General features: G+C 42.1%; 1 protein-coding gene across 1 annotated transcript; it reads right to left on the minus strand.

The window, feature by feature from the left end:
- Positions 1-172: 172 nt before the first annotated feature.
- On the minus strand, positions 173-15,154 carry LOC112560509 (tryptophan 2,3-dioxygenase-like). The gene is given in 15 exon segments (XM_025232412.1): positions 173-1,099; positions 1,624-1,714; positions 1,869-2,006; positions 2,336-2,390; positions 3,228-3,284; positions 3,897-4,007; positions 4,689-4,714; positions 4,717-4,801; positions 4,980-5,055; positions 5,652-5,713; positions 6,233-6,298; positions 6,514-6,581; positions 7,708-7,798; positions 8,137-8,288; positions 15,138-15,154. Coding segments are annotated over 14 exon segments (1,314 nt in total). The 5' UTR covers positions 8,215-8,288; positions 15,138-15,154; the 3' UTR covers positions 173-789.
- Positions 15,155-15,542: the final 388 nt, after the last annotated feature.

Here is a 15,542-nt window from a genome sequence, read left to right on the forward strand (position 1 = left end):
AATCGCTGTAGACAGTATTCCAGATCACTCCATTCCCATAGCTTCAAGTTATGAAAGAGAATATTTTCTTTACTGAATTTTACGAGGTAGGTTTATCAACATTCGTGATCTGCAAATGCTGTAAAGGCGAGCCAAAATGTTAGATGTTCACAAACATCAAAATGGAATCATGTTTGCATTGCAGCAAGTCTTTTTTTTTAATTACAACCTATAACCGGTCTCCGAAGATGGCAGAGAATCAGGCTCTAGAGTCGTCTGCATACGACACGACATGTCATGGCACCAATAAAGACAGACACTTGAAAAAAATACTAGTGAAGTATCAAATCAAAAGATATTCTGGAGACAACGTGTCGCAGTTTCTCTCATAACTTTTTGCCAATGTCAAGCTATGAGGAGGTGGCTTAGTCCCGAAAAGGGAAATAAAATATTTATCGAGCAGCATTCTTCACATCAGGAAAACCATCCTCTGATAAATGAAAACAAAAGTTTTCTTTCATATTTTTCAATAAGAACTAAACGTTTGAGATATTTAAGATGAACACGAAGGGCAATGCCTCGGGGAGAGCCTTCAACGGTCCTTGCTGACACGAAACTCTTGTCAACAAATGTCAAAGGTCATACACAATGGCCGGCTGTACAACTGATTGTAACACTGATTGCCCTCAGCAACCAGCAACGATACAAAATAAAAGATCGCTCGCCTTGCAAGGCACAACAACAGTTAAACAAGTGTTTATAAAAATACTGGACTATGATCATCTGTTGCCATCATTGCTGCCATTACAGCTACAGTGTGAACTTCACTCTGCTGCCTCGGTGCAAGTCATTCTCTTTGTCGTCATCGCTGCTGTCATCTTGAACCACAGCCATCTTTGACCCGGATGTGACGCCATTGACTTCGTTTTCATCTACACCGCGGGTGCGATTCCTCCCGGAAGTGATGCCATCGTTCTCAGTGTCATCATGGTCTGCAAGAGCTTCTGCGCAAAGGATGGACAGGCGGCGCTTCAGTCGCTCCGTCAGGGGCGGGATGTAGGCACGTGGAATGAGGTAGGTGGACAGGTTGAAGAGGTCGACAAACACCTTGTAGCGGTCGCTGTAGAGTCAGGTAAAAATGTACAATAGCAGCGATATGTTAAAAACAATCACTGTGAGTCACAGGTATGCAAATAAGTCAAGAATATGTTGATTTCATCTTATGAAAAATATTTATGTTTAATTGTTTATAAACTATACCTCAAGGAATGTTAAATCGAACTTTAGAAGTTAGCATTTATTTATCAATCTTTTTCTTCCGCAATAGAAAAAAATCGTCAAACCTATCCGTATGATAGTGGATATCACAGATTAACAAGGTTTAAAACTGACTGATCGCAGTGTGACCGGCTTTATGAAGTACTCTCAAAAAGCCAATTAAAGGAAAACAATTATTTAACAATATTATGATTTGACTTTTTAAAAACACTCTTTTCAGTCTCTGAGTTGGTGAGGGGAGGTGATTTGGAAAAGTTTTTCTATCGAGATTCAATGAAGCTTTTGTTGTATTCTGCATTTTGCTAGTTAGACCTAGTCGCACTGTGTAACAAAAGCTTAACATCAGCTGCTTGAAATCGCACTTACCTGATTGTGGATCGAAGATACTGGTATCCCGATGAGCCACCCGTCCCGACTTTACTTCCGATCATGCGTTGTACCATCATCACGTGATTATCTGCAGACACGTGACAGCAAGGAATGAGTGCGACTGCCAGATTGGAGTCAGGTAAACTGAAGACGAGGTTTAATTGACCGAACACCACGTGACCACGTCCAGAGATATCCTTCACTGACCCCCTCATCCCCCCTCAAGAATCCCGGGTACCTACATCGCCACTTGGTCATGAGCGAGTCTATGTCCATGAGGAGGGTGAGCAGCTTGAAAGGCTGGTTGAAGCGAGGCTCGTCGCGGTACAGGGAGATCATCATCGCCCCCTGGAACGCACGATGACTGAGCCGACGGTCACCTGACAAACAAGAACCGAAGTGGATTGTGTCACTACAGGAAGAGTGTCTCACTGGGATAGAAAGTTTGCAGTTGTGGAATATTTGTAATCAAACACGATTAAACAATGGATAATAAAATCGTCATGAAAGTGAAATCAACTATAAAGGTCCTCCCCCTCCGGACACAGAGTTAAAAGGAAAGAATTGAAAGAGAACTTCAATAGTGATCGAATATATGCACAGGCTTTTGTTGATTTTTATCATTATTATTATTTTAGTTAGCCAGAATTAACATACAAAAATAAAGATCTCGGTACAGGTGCTGCAGTGGCACAGATCAACAATTTACCTCTGGCTACCTGTGCGGCGTATTTCTCTTCATCGAATATACTCTCAAAGCTCTCCTGTAAACAAACCAAAAAAAAAAAATTATCCCGTTTTTCTCTCACCTGAGTTACGTAGGTGCAAACACAACAAAACATCCCCCCTCACCCCAAGGCACTTTGAAATGCGAGTCAACTAAACCAACATCTGCTTAATCGAGCTTTTAGCAGTAAAGGTTGTTGTTGTTAAGACAAATATGGACTTCAGGTTCGTGTAAATAATGAAATAGAAGCTTGACCACAGATCAATATTAAACCAGTTCACAGTTGATTGGTTTTTTAGTTAAGAGAGAACCTTTCACTGTCATCCCCAACACACGCTCGCATGCACGTGATTGAGGTCGGGAGGATCGCCCAGGTATAAAAGCAGCATTGGAGGTAAGTACATTATCAGCAGGACTATCGATAGCAGGAAAGTAATAAGAGGACTATACTAACGACAGATGAAAGAAGATGAAGAGAAAAGGGAGAGAACAACTCCAGCAGAGAAACAGAACGAGCAGATGAAGCTGTTTCATCAGTATTGACGAAGCAGGATTATTAGAGATTATTAACAGACAAAGAAGTATAAGGGACAGTTTAACAAAAATGTGTGTATGACAGTTGAGCAGACAAAGGAGTATTAAGGACAGTTTAGCTGAAATATTCAAGAAAACATATTAGCAACAGCTCAGCAAATTAGGAGTATTAAAGATAGTTTAGCAGACAAAGGAGTATTATTAACGACCGTTCAGCAAAGAAACAGTATTAACAGACATATAATATCAACAGATCTCTACAACAGTTACCTAACAACTACACAGAAGTAACAATAATGACTGTAATAAAGACAACAGTGACAATTAAGAAGGGTTTCACCTGTTGCTTTTTATATTCAGCCATCATGATATTCTTCGCCTTCTCATCAGTCTCTCTCTGGAAAGGAAAAACACTTACCCTTCATGCACTGAAAAATCTGTTGTTCTATTTTGTATTCATAGAAAATTGTTTACTTTTCATGCATTCAGCATATACATTCTTATACACAAAACATTCTACAGACATTCAAGATGTATTTCTGTATTGGCTGTGCAAAAAGAAGGATTTGATCTTCATACATTCAAGATGAACGGTTTCAAGTTGTTTAAAATGAAGTTGATCTTTGTCGTTTTAAGGAGGAAATATTCCTAGTTCTACAATCACACCACTTATTACTATAAGAACTGTTTTTCATTCTACAATCACACCACTTATTACTATAAGAATTGTTCCTCATCCTACAATCACACCACTTATTACTATAAGAACTGTTTTTCATTCTACAATCACACCACTTATTACTATAAGAACTGTTTTTCATTCTACAATCACACCACTTATTACTATAAGAACTGTTTTTCATTCTACAATCACACCACTTATTACTATAAGAACTGTTCCTCATTCTACAATCACACCACTTATTACTATAAGAACTGTTCCTCATTCTACAATCACACCACTTGAGGAGAGAGTGGAGGGCTGATTGTTGCTGGTGGTTCATGCTACCTGTGCAGGCTCTAGGATGGAGTCGCTCAGCCATCTCTTGACACTGTGCTTGAAGAAGTCCCAGAACTTGAAAGATTTCTCTGTCAGACCAGGGGTGCGCTCTAACCATTTCTACAAACAGACAAACCATAACAGAAACAATTCAGACTCAATCAACATAATTTCCAGTCACTTTGGTTTACTAATTCTTCTGTTCCTCTTCAATGATTGTATTATAATTAGTTCTCTGCTTACTAGTTATTTTTAATTAATTATGCCTGTTCTTGAAAGATTAACTCATTCATTAGCTACCCATTATAATTTGTTTCAAGGGTGTCCTCTGCAAACTCAGCGGTCCGGTGGCGCAACGGTTAGCGCTGTTAGCGCCTGTCACCAATACAGTGAAGGTTGGCTGCCCTGAGTTCATTTCTCGTCTCGGGCACGCTGATCTTTCTCTGCACGTGGCATCTGTTTACAGGGCTGGCTGCTTGCCGTAATATAGCCTTAGTTGCTGACACGGCGTAAAACACCAATTCCCCCCCCCCTCCTCTGCAAACTCCAAGAATTCCCGGTAGCATCAACATTTCTGAGTTTATAACATCATTCAGGTCATATTCATAACCTGTTATTTTTACAATAAACTGTTTGAAACTTAGAAAAACTTTGTTAACTATTCACTTATATATGTGCGTGCGTGCGTGTGCATGCAGCACAGCGGGTATGCGCCAGATTATTTGTGGGTGCACGGGTGTGTATATATATGATGTTTACTTGGCTTTCCTCAAGTATACAGAGTAGAATAAGACAACTCACCTCTACAAGAGCCAGTAGGAGAGCTGCTCCAGTGAGTCTTTCAACTGCTTGATGGACACGGGGTCGTTGAAGACCGTTCGGTAGTGCTGCTGGTTGTACATCACTCGGGCATTCTGGGTGAGCAGTGTTCACAGTCAGTACTGCCAGTGTCAGTCAAACAATACTGTGTGTATGTGCGTGTGTGTGTTGAGAGAGAAGGACTGCAGAATGAAATATTTCTGATGGGCATCATATAACTACTGCTGCTGGAGTAAACCAACATGTAGGTGTATGCACATAACAGCTCAATACCTCTGAAACACCAAGCTTGTTCTCAAGTAGTCGGAACTGCAGGCTCTGGAAGCCGGATGCAGTCGATAGATAGTTTCTGTTACACACATATATATACATACACAGTAGTTTATTTATATATAAAAACGCCCATTAATAAATACATGAGTAATAAAATATGCACGCATATATATATATAAACATAAAATTATTCATACAAAGGTATAAACACATTTCAATACCAAACCCCATGTGTACTCACACCAACACAACGAACATCTTCATGCGATTGCACTCAATCTTTCCCATTGATATTTTAATGTAGTGTGATTGAAGAAAGATCAGTCAGAACAGTTTAGCAGTGGCTTCGAAATGGGAAATGAGCAGATTTATTAAGGAAGACTATTACGGAGCTGATTAATCATCAGAAATAATCTTAACACATAAACCTATTGCTGAATGTGTTATCAGGGACTGTCTTTATTCTATTTGGGAGATGGAGGCGCAATGTGGTTTTTTTTTCGCAAAATACCTCAGCATCCAGGTACCAAAGCCGACTGAAAGGGTTTGTTTTGCAGTGTTAACAACAAAAACAACAAAAACAAAACAAAACTGAAACAACCTAAAAATTCTAAGATTTATTTTTTAAATCATACATGCATGGTGGGGATATGTAAAATTGGTGTTACCTACCTGAACTCCATGAAGTCCAAAGGCGTCATGGTCTCCAAGATGTGGAACTGGTCGGCAAGCAACTGCGATGTTAAACCAGACTTGATTTTTAATTCTCTTAATTGCAAATGGTTAAAGGTATAGTAAGGCCACAATCTTTTCTTTAAATCACTGGACTAAGCCCTGTACTGAGGTGCTATTTCCCTGAATGTATGTATACTACTCCCTTCTATATCCGTCTACACGTCTACAAATATCGCCAAGCTCAGAAAGAGGCCAAACTCGTGATGACTGTATTGTCCACAGATACATCTAAATAACATTTGGTACAAATTTTCCCATTGGCTGGAACCATGATAACAAACATATCTCTGTATAATCCTGATGTCTGAGTGTTTGACCTCTTTTTTCTCCTCCAAATCACATCAACATGATATCACACGATTTTAACCCCGCCTCTTCAGATTCGCAATATCCTCATGATGAGGATATGGTTAGGCTGTATTATAAATATATGTTTAGGTTTGCGTTCACAAAAATGTCTCCATCATCATTATAGCTAAATGCACGTGCATGTTAAAGTACGTATGTCATATCCTTACCTTTAGTATCATCACAACCCTGTTGAGCTCATTGAGGATCTTCAGCATTTTACTTTCGTCCAGATACTGCAAGTGACAGAGTGAAGAAAGTCAGGCCGAGCACTTAACAGGGAACTTTTTTCACAGGCCAGATAAACATTTCTTCAACTCAAACCACACAACAGTGTACTACAACATGTACAGAGTAACCAGATGTTAAAATTTCTTCATTAGTTTACATAAGTCTACATTAAAGTCCCTGTCCAGCCACTGGTACATTTCCACACCTAGTTGTTACTCACCGGTTGACTGAAAAGGTTGCGCACTGAGTCCACTTCGAAGAGAATCTGCTTGAACCACAACTCGTATGCTGTTAGTAGCCATGGCAACCAAGCCAGGCACACCCGGAAACGACATATCAAGAGACAAACAAGCATAATAACATCGATACATGAGAGCAAAATGTGGAAAAACACACACACACACAGAATCATGCCCTGTGACACTCATTTGTCACCAAGTGACAGAGGATAAGGAAATCAATTAAAAATGAAATGAATTATTATAATAAAGACAGGATGGAGTGAAAATAAAGATCCTGCATAGCAAGAACAAAAGGACATGGGTTAAATGATTTGAGCCCAAGCCTCTAAACAGAACTCCCCCTTTTTATTATTTCCTTTTTAAAATACCAGGCACTTGACAAGAAGTATTCACAACGAGGACATATAGGGCCCCTCTTAAACCTTCCAGCTTCTTCCTTCACATGTATGTAAACGCCTGTTTATCTACAGCTGATGTATATGATGATATCTCCCTTATATTTTTCTCTAGAGTTCACTACATACTGTCTCAGTCATGTGCAGTCTAATATGCCAGGATCATTACCATTTATGTAATTTTTACATATCATTCTATCACTTCTTTAGTAAATATATTTTCTTTCGCTCATCATCATCATCTTGCATCTGCTTGTACCATATGCAGCATTAATGATTGTATATACTATATAGGGCATTGCTGTGTATAGATTTTACTTTTACTTTCCTTGCCCAGTGTACCCAGTCAGCCTTTTTTAAAACTAAACTTCTTTATAAGAATCAGATTTAACCCAGGACATATCACTAAGTGTGGCAGTTATTGTTAACCACAAGCTCTGAATAGGTGAGAGCATGGTGGACACAGCAAGTGTTGTTTCTTTCTGATTTTATTTGCCTTTTATGGTAGAAATAAAATAATGCATCAATATATATACTTGTGTTTAAGTGCACCCATGTTCTTATACATAACTTTCTGTTTTAAATTTTCCATCTGTCATATTTATTCCAGGAATTATGAATGTATATGCCTATGCCCCACATAACATTGATGGGCAAGAACTACAGACTTACAGTCCAATCACTGTGATGAGAAAGTACAAGAAAAGAACAGGTAGAGACTGTCTTTGTATGGCTAGTGATAGAGAGAAGGACACACAGGTGTGCCGAGTCGCTCACCTTGATGTGTGATGATGAACAGGTGTTCATCGTGAACTTCCTTTCCATGCCGGGAGCTGGCTAGTTCTTGGCACTGGAGCAGCTGTGGCAGCTGTGAGACCCCAGCAGTTCATTAACTACAACCGATCACTTCCACCCCATCCCCAACATCTCATCACTTCTACCCCATCCTCATCACTTACATCTCATCACTTCCACTCCATCCCCAATATCTCAGCTCTCAGGTCCCTTGCACTCTTTTTTTCCAATAGCTAAGTAAATGATCAATAGCTATGTAACTTGTAAATAAATTCTGTCAATAGCTAATGGACTTGTGTAAATAGCTAAATGAAGTCAAGTGTGTGAATAACTATAACAACTCTTTTTTTTTAAATGTATGAAAATGCTACCACAACAAAACTGTTATTAAAACAACCATCATTATCTTACCTTCAGATATGCATGATAAGACAGTTGGTCGCTTCGAGTGTATCCCTCGTGAGGGCACCTCAGCTCCTCTTCTGACATGTCTGTGATGATTTTTCGGTATGTGGGTCTCGGCTTGGACAGTGACAGGGGCTCCGTGTCTGAGTTCGCCAGAACTGCCCATTTACAATAACTCACTTTACTCATGGTGCTAGTGGGGGGACTGTACACCAGACAGAACTAATCAGACGATAGAACAATTAGAATGTCTGAAATAAAGTGTACATAAGACCGCTGTGGGACTTTATAACTCTCTGTCCACCGCACGCGCACGCAAGAAGACGCACGCGCAGTGAGGACGTGCATCCTCGTGTTCACACATACACACGAGCATCACAGGAGTTCAAAAATGAAACTTTCGGTTTCCGCACACGCAGCGATGATAAGAGATTAAGGGAATCCCCGACAAGGAAAGAACGATCAGTTAAATCATGTTGTGAACTTGTGATGTGAGTTATGCCTTGGTTTTCCCTCTCCATGAGTCGAAACCTTATTTCCTGATTTCCTCGCCAGTCCGGTGTCCGAGTCTCTCCCTCCGCTGCTGAACAATAGACAGGGGGACCTCTGTGTTGTGTTATTGGTTTGTGGGTATTAGAGGTGGCACTCATTAAACTGTCCAGTTAGAAAACACACAAGAGACAGCTTCATGTCGGCTCCCGCCCAAGTATATTTGAATCTCTTGACCGGAACTAAACCTTTTACGGATTGTTCATTTTGGGAATAAGGCCAACACTTGCCTTATGTCACATCTCCCTTTCTTTAAAATGGACATTGTTTCAATATAACTTAATTAACATTAATTTTAATATTCTTGAATTTCCTATTCAAGTCTATGTGCGTTTGATTCGAGTCAATCATTTACAAGTCAAGTCTCTGTGGGATCTTGATGGTGCGACCACTCTTGGTAGTCTTGACAGGCTGGTCTGGAGGAGCGATGACTTTGGACGCTGGCACCTTCCTGGCTGCGGCTCCTGGACATGGCTCTGGATTGGCAACAGGAATGTCTGGATCGTCTGAGTGTGTACCAGACAAGGGGTCGGGATCCTCTTCAGACTTTGGGTTTGTTGGAATAAGGGACGACAGATTCTTTGGGATAGGTCTGGGATTCTCGGGATTGAACTCTGGGAATCAAGAGACGGCGGTTGCGTCGTTGGCGACCGTAGGGAGTCTCTACCTCATATGATCTGTTGGGCAGAGACTTGATGATGTCCCTGGTGTCTGGGTTGGCTTCACCCAAACTGGCTGACCTGGTTCCAACTCAGCGGCTGGTCTGGCACGGTGTGCTCTGTCGAAGTTCTGTTTATGTTTCAACTTCTGCATCTCGTCTTTCTTCTGAAAGTCCTTCCTTTCTTTTTCCTTTTTCTCGGAAAACTGAGATGGTATTGTGGGACCATGGTGCGTAGTCTTCTCCCGAACAACAGTTCTGCTGGACTGAGACCTTGCTGAAGTGGCGTAGCGCGATATGTGAGAATCGCTAAATAAGGATCATCTGCCTTCTTCAGGATTGATTTCACAGTTTGAACGGCGCGTCGGCTTCGCCATTCGCTTGTGGATAGTACGGCTGCTTGTTGTGTGAGTGAACTCGTACTGTTGAGCGAACGTTTGGAACTGCTTGCTGGAGAACTGCGGGCCGTTGTCTGAGATGACAATTTGTGGAATTCCATGGCGGGAAAAAATGCTCTTAACATGGTTGATGACTGTTTCCGCCGAAGTATTCTTCAAGTGTGCCAACTCAATATAACGTGAATAATAGTCCACCACCAGTAAGTACTGTTCTTTTTTCAGTTCAAAGATGTCCATGCCAACTTTCTGCCAAGGGAATGCTGGTGTGACAGAGGGAATGAGTGGCTCAGGGGGAATTGGCCTCTCCTTGATGCAAATTGTGCACCTCTGTACCATGGACTCTATCTGCTGAGAAAGCTTTGGCCACCAAACGCTCTCTCTGGCCAAGGCACGACATTTTACGATGCCTTGATGTCCAATGTGAAGTCTGTGGAGAATGTCTGTTCTCAGTACTTCAGGGATGATCAGTCTTGATCTGTAGAGAAGAAGTCCCATCATGTTCTGTGACTTCTGAACGTACTGTCCAAAATGCTTTCAGTTCTTCATGTTCTGGACTAGAACGTGGCCATCCATTGTGGAGATAATACAGCACTGTCTTACAAACAGTATCTCTTGCAGTCTCGTTCTTGATTTCTTCGATGCGTTTTTCACTGGCTGGCAAGCTCTGAATCACTTGCTTGATGAAGATCTCTTCTTCTTCACTTCTCTCATCTGTCGAGAGTTTCTTGCTGGGCTCGTGAGAGTGTGTCAGCAGTCACGAGATTCTTGCCTTTTGTGTAGACAATGTTGTACTTGAACCTCATCAGGCGCATCCGGAATCTCTGAATTCTCGGAGGTAGATCTTCAAGGTTCTTTGTTTCAGTAGAGCCAATAATGGCTTGTGGTCAGTTTCGATTGTCAGATCACGAAGTCCTGTGATGTAGTCACAGAACTTTTCACACGCCCAAGTCACTGCGAGTGCTTCACGCTCAACTTGTGCGTACCTGCGCTCAGTTTCCGTCATACTTCTTGATGCGTAGAAAACTGGCTTGAGGTGACCATCTGACTGTTTCTGAAGTAATACTGCACCGAGACCGAAAGATGAAGCATCTGTTGAGACGACGGTCGTTTGTCAGTACCATAGTGTGCCAACACTGGAGCTTCAGTCAGCTGTTTCTTAATCTTCTCAAACGATGTTTCTTGAGCAGTGTCCCAACACCACTCTATGTTTTTCTTGAGCAGGTCACGTAGCGGTTTGCTGTCGTTTGCGAGGTTAGGGCCTGCAAACTTCGCAACGTGGTTAACCATTCCTAACAATCTTCTGAGATCAGAAATGTTCTCTGGCTTGGGAAAAATTCTTCACAGCAGACAGTTCTCTGGGTCGATGGCGATCCCATCTTTCGAGATGATGTGCCCGAGAAAGGATATCTTCTCTTTGGCAAACTGGCACTTCTCGTCGTTCAGGGTAATGCCCGCTTCTTGAAGCGTCGACATCACTTTCTTCAAGTGACGATCATGTTCTTGCTTGTTCTACCGAAAATGAGCAGATCGTCAATGTCACAAATCACATTTTCATGGTTCGCAAGAAGTTGAGACATTCGTCGTTGAAATACTTCTGGCCCTGAACTTATCCCGAAGGGTAAGCGTGTATAACAGTACCTTCCAAAAAGGTGTGATGAAGGTTGTTAACTCTGACTTCCTTCATCCAGTGGAAGTTGATGGAAACCCTTTTGCAATCAAGCTTTGTGAACATTTTTGCTCCTGACAGCTGGGCTAACAGTTCATCTGTTGACGGTAACGGGTAGTTCTCTCTGCGAACTGCTTCATTTAGTTTGCTCAGATCGACGCAGATTCTGACTCTCTCGTCGCTCTTGGGCACCACTACTATTGGGGCGCACCAATCACTGGGCTTAGTGACTGTGCGAATCACTCCCTGTTCTTCAAGTTGATCCAATTCTGCCTTGACTTTCTGTTCAAGGGCAAAGGTAAGCGTCTTGGAGCTGCTACTGCATATGGAACAGCTTGTTCTTTCAGACGAATCTGTAAGGATCTTGTAGACTTCCTAGTCCTCTGAAGAGTTTTGGGAATTCTTCTTGTACTGTTTTCGTGGTCCTCTATAACTGTGTTGATTCTCTCAATCAACTTCAACGCTGTAATGGCTGGTCGACCTAGCAATGGTTCTTCAAGTGTTTTTACGACATACACATCTTGCAGTGTACAGACATTCTTGTATGTCAGTTTTGCCTTGAACATGCCTTCCACGGCTATCTCAACACGACCTGGACCATACAGTTTCTTGCGCACTTTCTGCAATGGTCGCTTGGCTGCTGGAACTGCGGTCTGAGGTACGACGGTAACATCAGCTCCGGTGTCAAGCTTAAATACATTCTCTGTGTCTTCCATCAGGAGACTCACTTTCCAAGGATCTGTTGTTACACTGCCCACAATCATACCCATGTAAGCTTCTTCGTCTTCTTCTTCCTCTTCCACTGTGTGAATCTTAGAAGAACCTGAAGAGCGACAGACTGCAGCGTAGTGACCAATCTTGGAACATTTTCTGCATTTAGCGTTCTTTGCAGGACAACCATCTCTGTTGTGGGAACCTTTTCCGCATCGAGAACATGGCTTAGTCTCTGGTTTTCCCCGAAGGCCTGGCTTCGTACCGCAACGAACTTTTCGTTGACCTTTCTGAATCTGTTGATGGTTTTCTCAACTGTACTCTCGCTGTTGCTTGCCAACATCGAGTGTGCTTGAGTCTTGGACGTCTCATGAGCTCTGCAAATTTCTATTGCTTCTGGAAGCTTGAGTGTTTTCTTCTGCAACAATTTTTCACGCATAGTGTCATCTTGAACACCGATCACAAGTCTGTCACGAATCATGCGGTCAACATCCTTGAAATCACATGATTTTGCTAACTTGCGTAAAACTGCGACGTAAGTATCAACTGACTCATCCTTGTTTGGTTTCGGCTATGAAACTTGTAGCTCTCATACACCTCATGTGTGCTACCAAACAAAAGTCGTTGAACTTGTCGATGACAGTCTGAATATCTTTGTCGTTCTCCCCTTCTGCAAAGGATAATCCTTCATAGATTTCTTGTGCGTCCTCACCAATGCAAGCTAATAGAACTGCACAACGATAAGCTGAATCTTCTTTATCAAGGCGCGTAGCTACCTCATAGTTCTGCCACTGACGAATAAATTTTTTCCAATTTATTTCAATGTTAGAAGACAAATCCAGCTTCGAGGGAACCGGAACGTTTGCAGTGAAGTGTTGTCTCTGATGTGTCTCCGCCATCTTGCGAGAAATGTCACTTTGCGAACGTACGACGCAAATATTTCAAAATGAGAAAACGTGCCCACCTGAAAGTTTCTGGAGAAATCACACAGCTAGCACTTTGCTGCTCACTTCTGACACCATGTTGTGTTATTGGTTTGTGGGTATTAGAGGTGGCACTCATTAAACTGTCCAGTTAGAAAACACACAAGAGACAGCTTCATGTCGGCTCCCGCCCAAGTATATTTGAATCTCTTGACCGGAACTAAACCTTTTACGGATTGTTCATTTTGGGAATAAGGCCAACACTTGCCTTATGTCACACTCTGTATCCTGATACATGTATAGTATATTTTATCTCTCCCGGGTTTATCGAAAAAAAGGGAACTTCTCTCTCACAAATCAGCCGGATTATAAACTTGGACAAGTCATACATCTCTGGAGACACAGACAGTGGGGAGGAGGAGAGGAAGAGGAAAGAACGAGCGACGATTGTAAATTTTTTTTTTTAATCTAGCCCTTCACTCAAAACGGATAACGGCGTTGCCCCGCAACCACGGCGTCTTTGATCTGTTCCGAGCAAGAGTTCACCGTGAGTCTGTCACGAGACTGGACAGCACTCAGATTATTTATAGTATATTTTTACATATTGACTGTTTAGTCTCTATTAAAATACAATGGGTTTAGCAGCCCCATAACCTTCGTAAACGCTGGGGTTGAGCACGTGGAGATGGTCAGAGGTTGTGATTTCCGTCGCCTCGGCAGATCACACTCTGATACCTCTACCACTCACCCCGACATTTACCCCAGGCACTTACACTAATTTGCTTATTACACTTTTAGTACAGCTAGTGTATGACGCAATTCCCAGCCTTCTAGCAATACGTCACGTAATCCGTGATCACGTAATACGCCACGTAATCCAGTTGCCTAATTGTCCTTTCACTCTCTCGCGCTGTGACAATATTGCCCTTCTCTCAATCGTAATCAAGGGCTGTACTGTCCCTCGAAGGTTCGTCTGTTACGACACTAGCGCCCCGCGGCTGGTCTGGCCGTACGTTATGTGACCGTTGTGACGTGAATGGTCTTTTAATTAGCGAACATACGCCTGGAGCCATGACTGCTCTGACGTAACCAGCCGTCGGTCCACGGCCTGTTGATTCTAGGTGATGAAGTGACGGTTATACTCCCCGGCTTTTTGTTGTTCTTACGGTCGGTACCGCCAGAGGCTTACAATTCCACTTTCTGTCGGTCAGTTTAATCGTGAATCGTGAATAGAGCAGACGTGTAAAACACTCACTGTAGCCATATTCCTTTTCATTTCGTGACACGCCCTCTTCCCTCTCAAACGATTTCCTGTCCTCCAAGTTGGGTCCTTTGGACTAACCGAGGTTCTATTTTTAATAATTGCTCCATTTTGTTTTCAGTAACTTAGGAATATAACATTACGTCACACTATGAGCTTTGTGAAATAATTTTGATTAAGCGTTCGTTGAAAACAGTTTCGAGCACTTGCGGATGTAGCTCACCCTGTTTTAACCCTGCGTAGCTCTGACTTCCGCTTATAAAGTCTTTACATCAGACTGCTATGATTTCAGTCCGTGGTCTTTGCTTTGAGGGCAACTACAATGACAGCTCGACACCTCAGTTTTCAGGCAAATGAAAACCACACCACTCACCATTCTTGTCATCGCCAAGATTCACAGTTTCATTTTACGAATATTTTTTTTTTTTGTCAGTCCTTCACTGAAGTGTCTTAAAAACTGTTTCTGTAAAAGTGACTGCTTCCTTGGTAGTGCCTCGTGTTAAGATAGTTAGCTTGTTTAACACTAAAAGATTAGCTATAGCTAATGCGATGTCTTTTCGTCCGTTGATCGTCTGATGCATGACAAGAAAACTCGGTAAGCAGACAAGGACTGACAACAATGTTGTAACTCTGCTCCGGCAGACACTCGTGATCTAGTAACACCTACTTCTCCTTTAACATTTAATTAACGTTGTCATCGTATTATCTTTCATCTGACATCGCCGTAACCGTTTAAATCACCTGTCTCTCTCTCTCTCACGCACACACAGAATACAAACATACACTGCACAAAGCTCGCAGCAGGTGAGACTTCATTTACCACCACACCTGTCACACTTACCTTGTTGTCCAGAGCTTCTGCCAGACTGAGGCAGGCATGAGAAATAATTCTAGTTAAGCAGCTGGTGCGGTCGATTTTTAATTCTGTATGGGTTCGGTTTAAAACGAGAAATAGAGTGTATAGCACTCAAAACTTTATATGTATATTATGGGCCTCCTTTCGAATCCTTTTCCTGGGAGACAGGTAGATCAATACAATACAATACAACTTTATTAATCCGCAAGGGCAATTATAGGTATGATGCAACGCCAGCACACTAGAGGGAAGATTATGTAAGAGATTAAAGGGAATAGATTCTGGCGACAGACACACACACCCACTCATATAGTAACACAGCAACAGGAGGTTCAGTGGGTACCCCTCACAGGGTCACCTCAGGCTGACACATCATCACAGCTAGTGGAA

This window comes from Pomacea canaliculata, linkage group LG3 (genome assembly GCF_003073045.1).
Source record: "Pomacea canaliculata isolate SZHN2017 linkage group LG3, ASM307304v1, whole genome shotgun sequence".
NCBI lineage: Eukaryota > Metazoa > Mollusca > Gastropoda > Architaenioglossa > Ampullariidae > Pomacea > Pomacea canaliculata.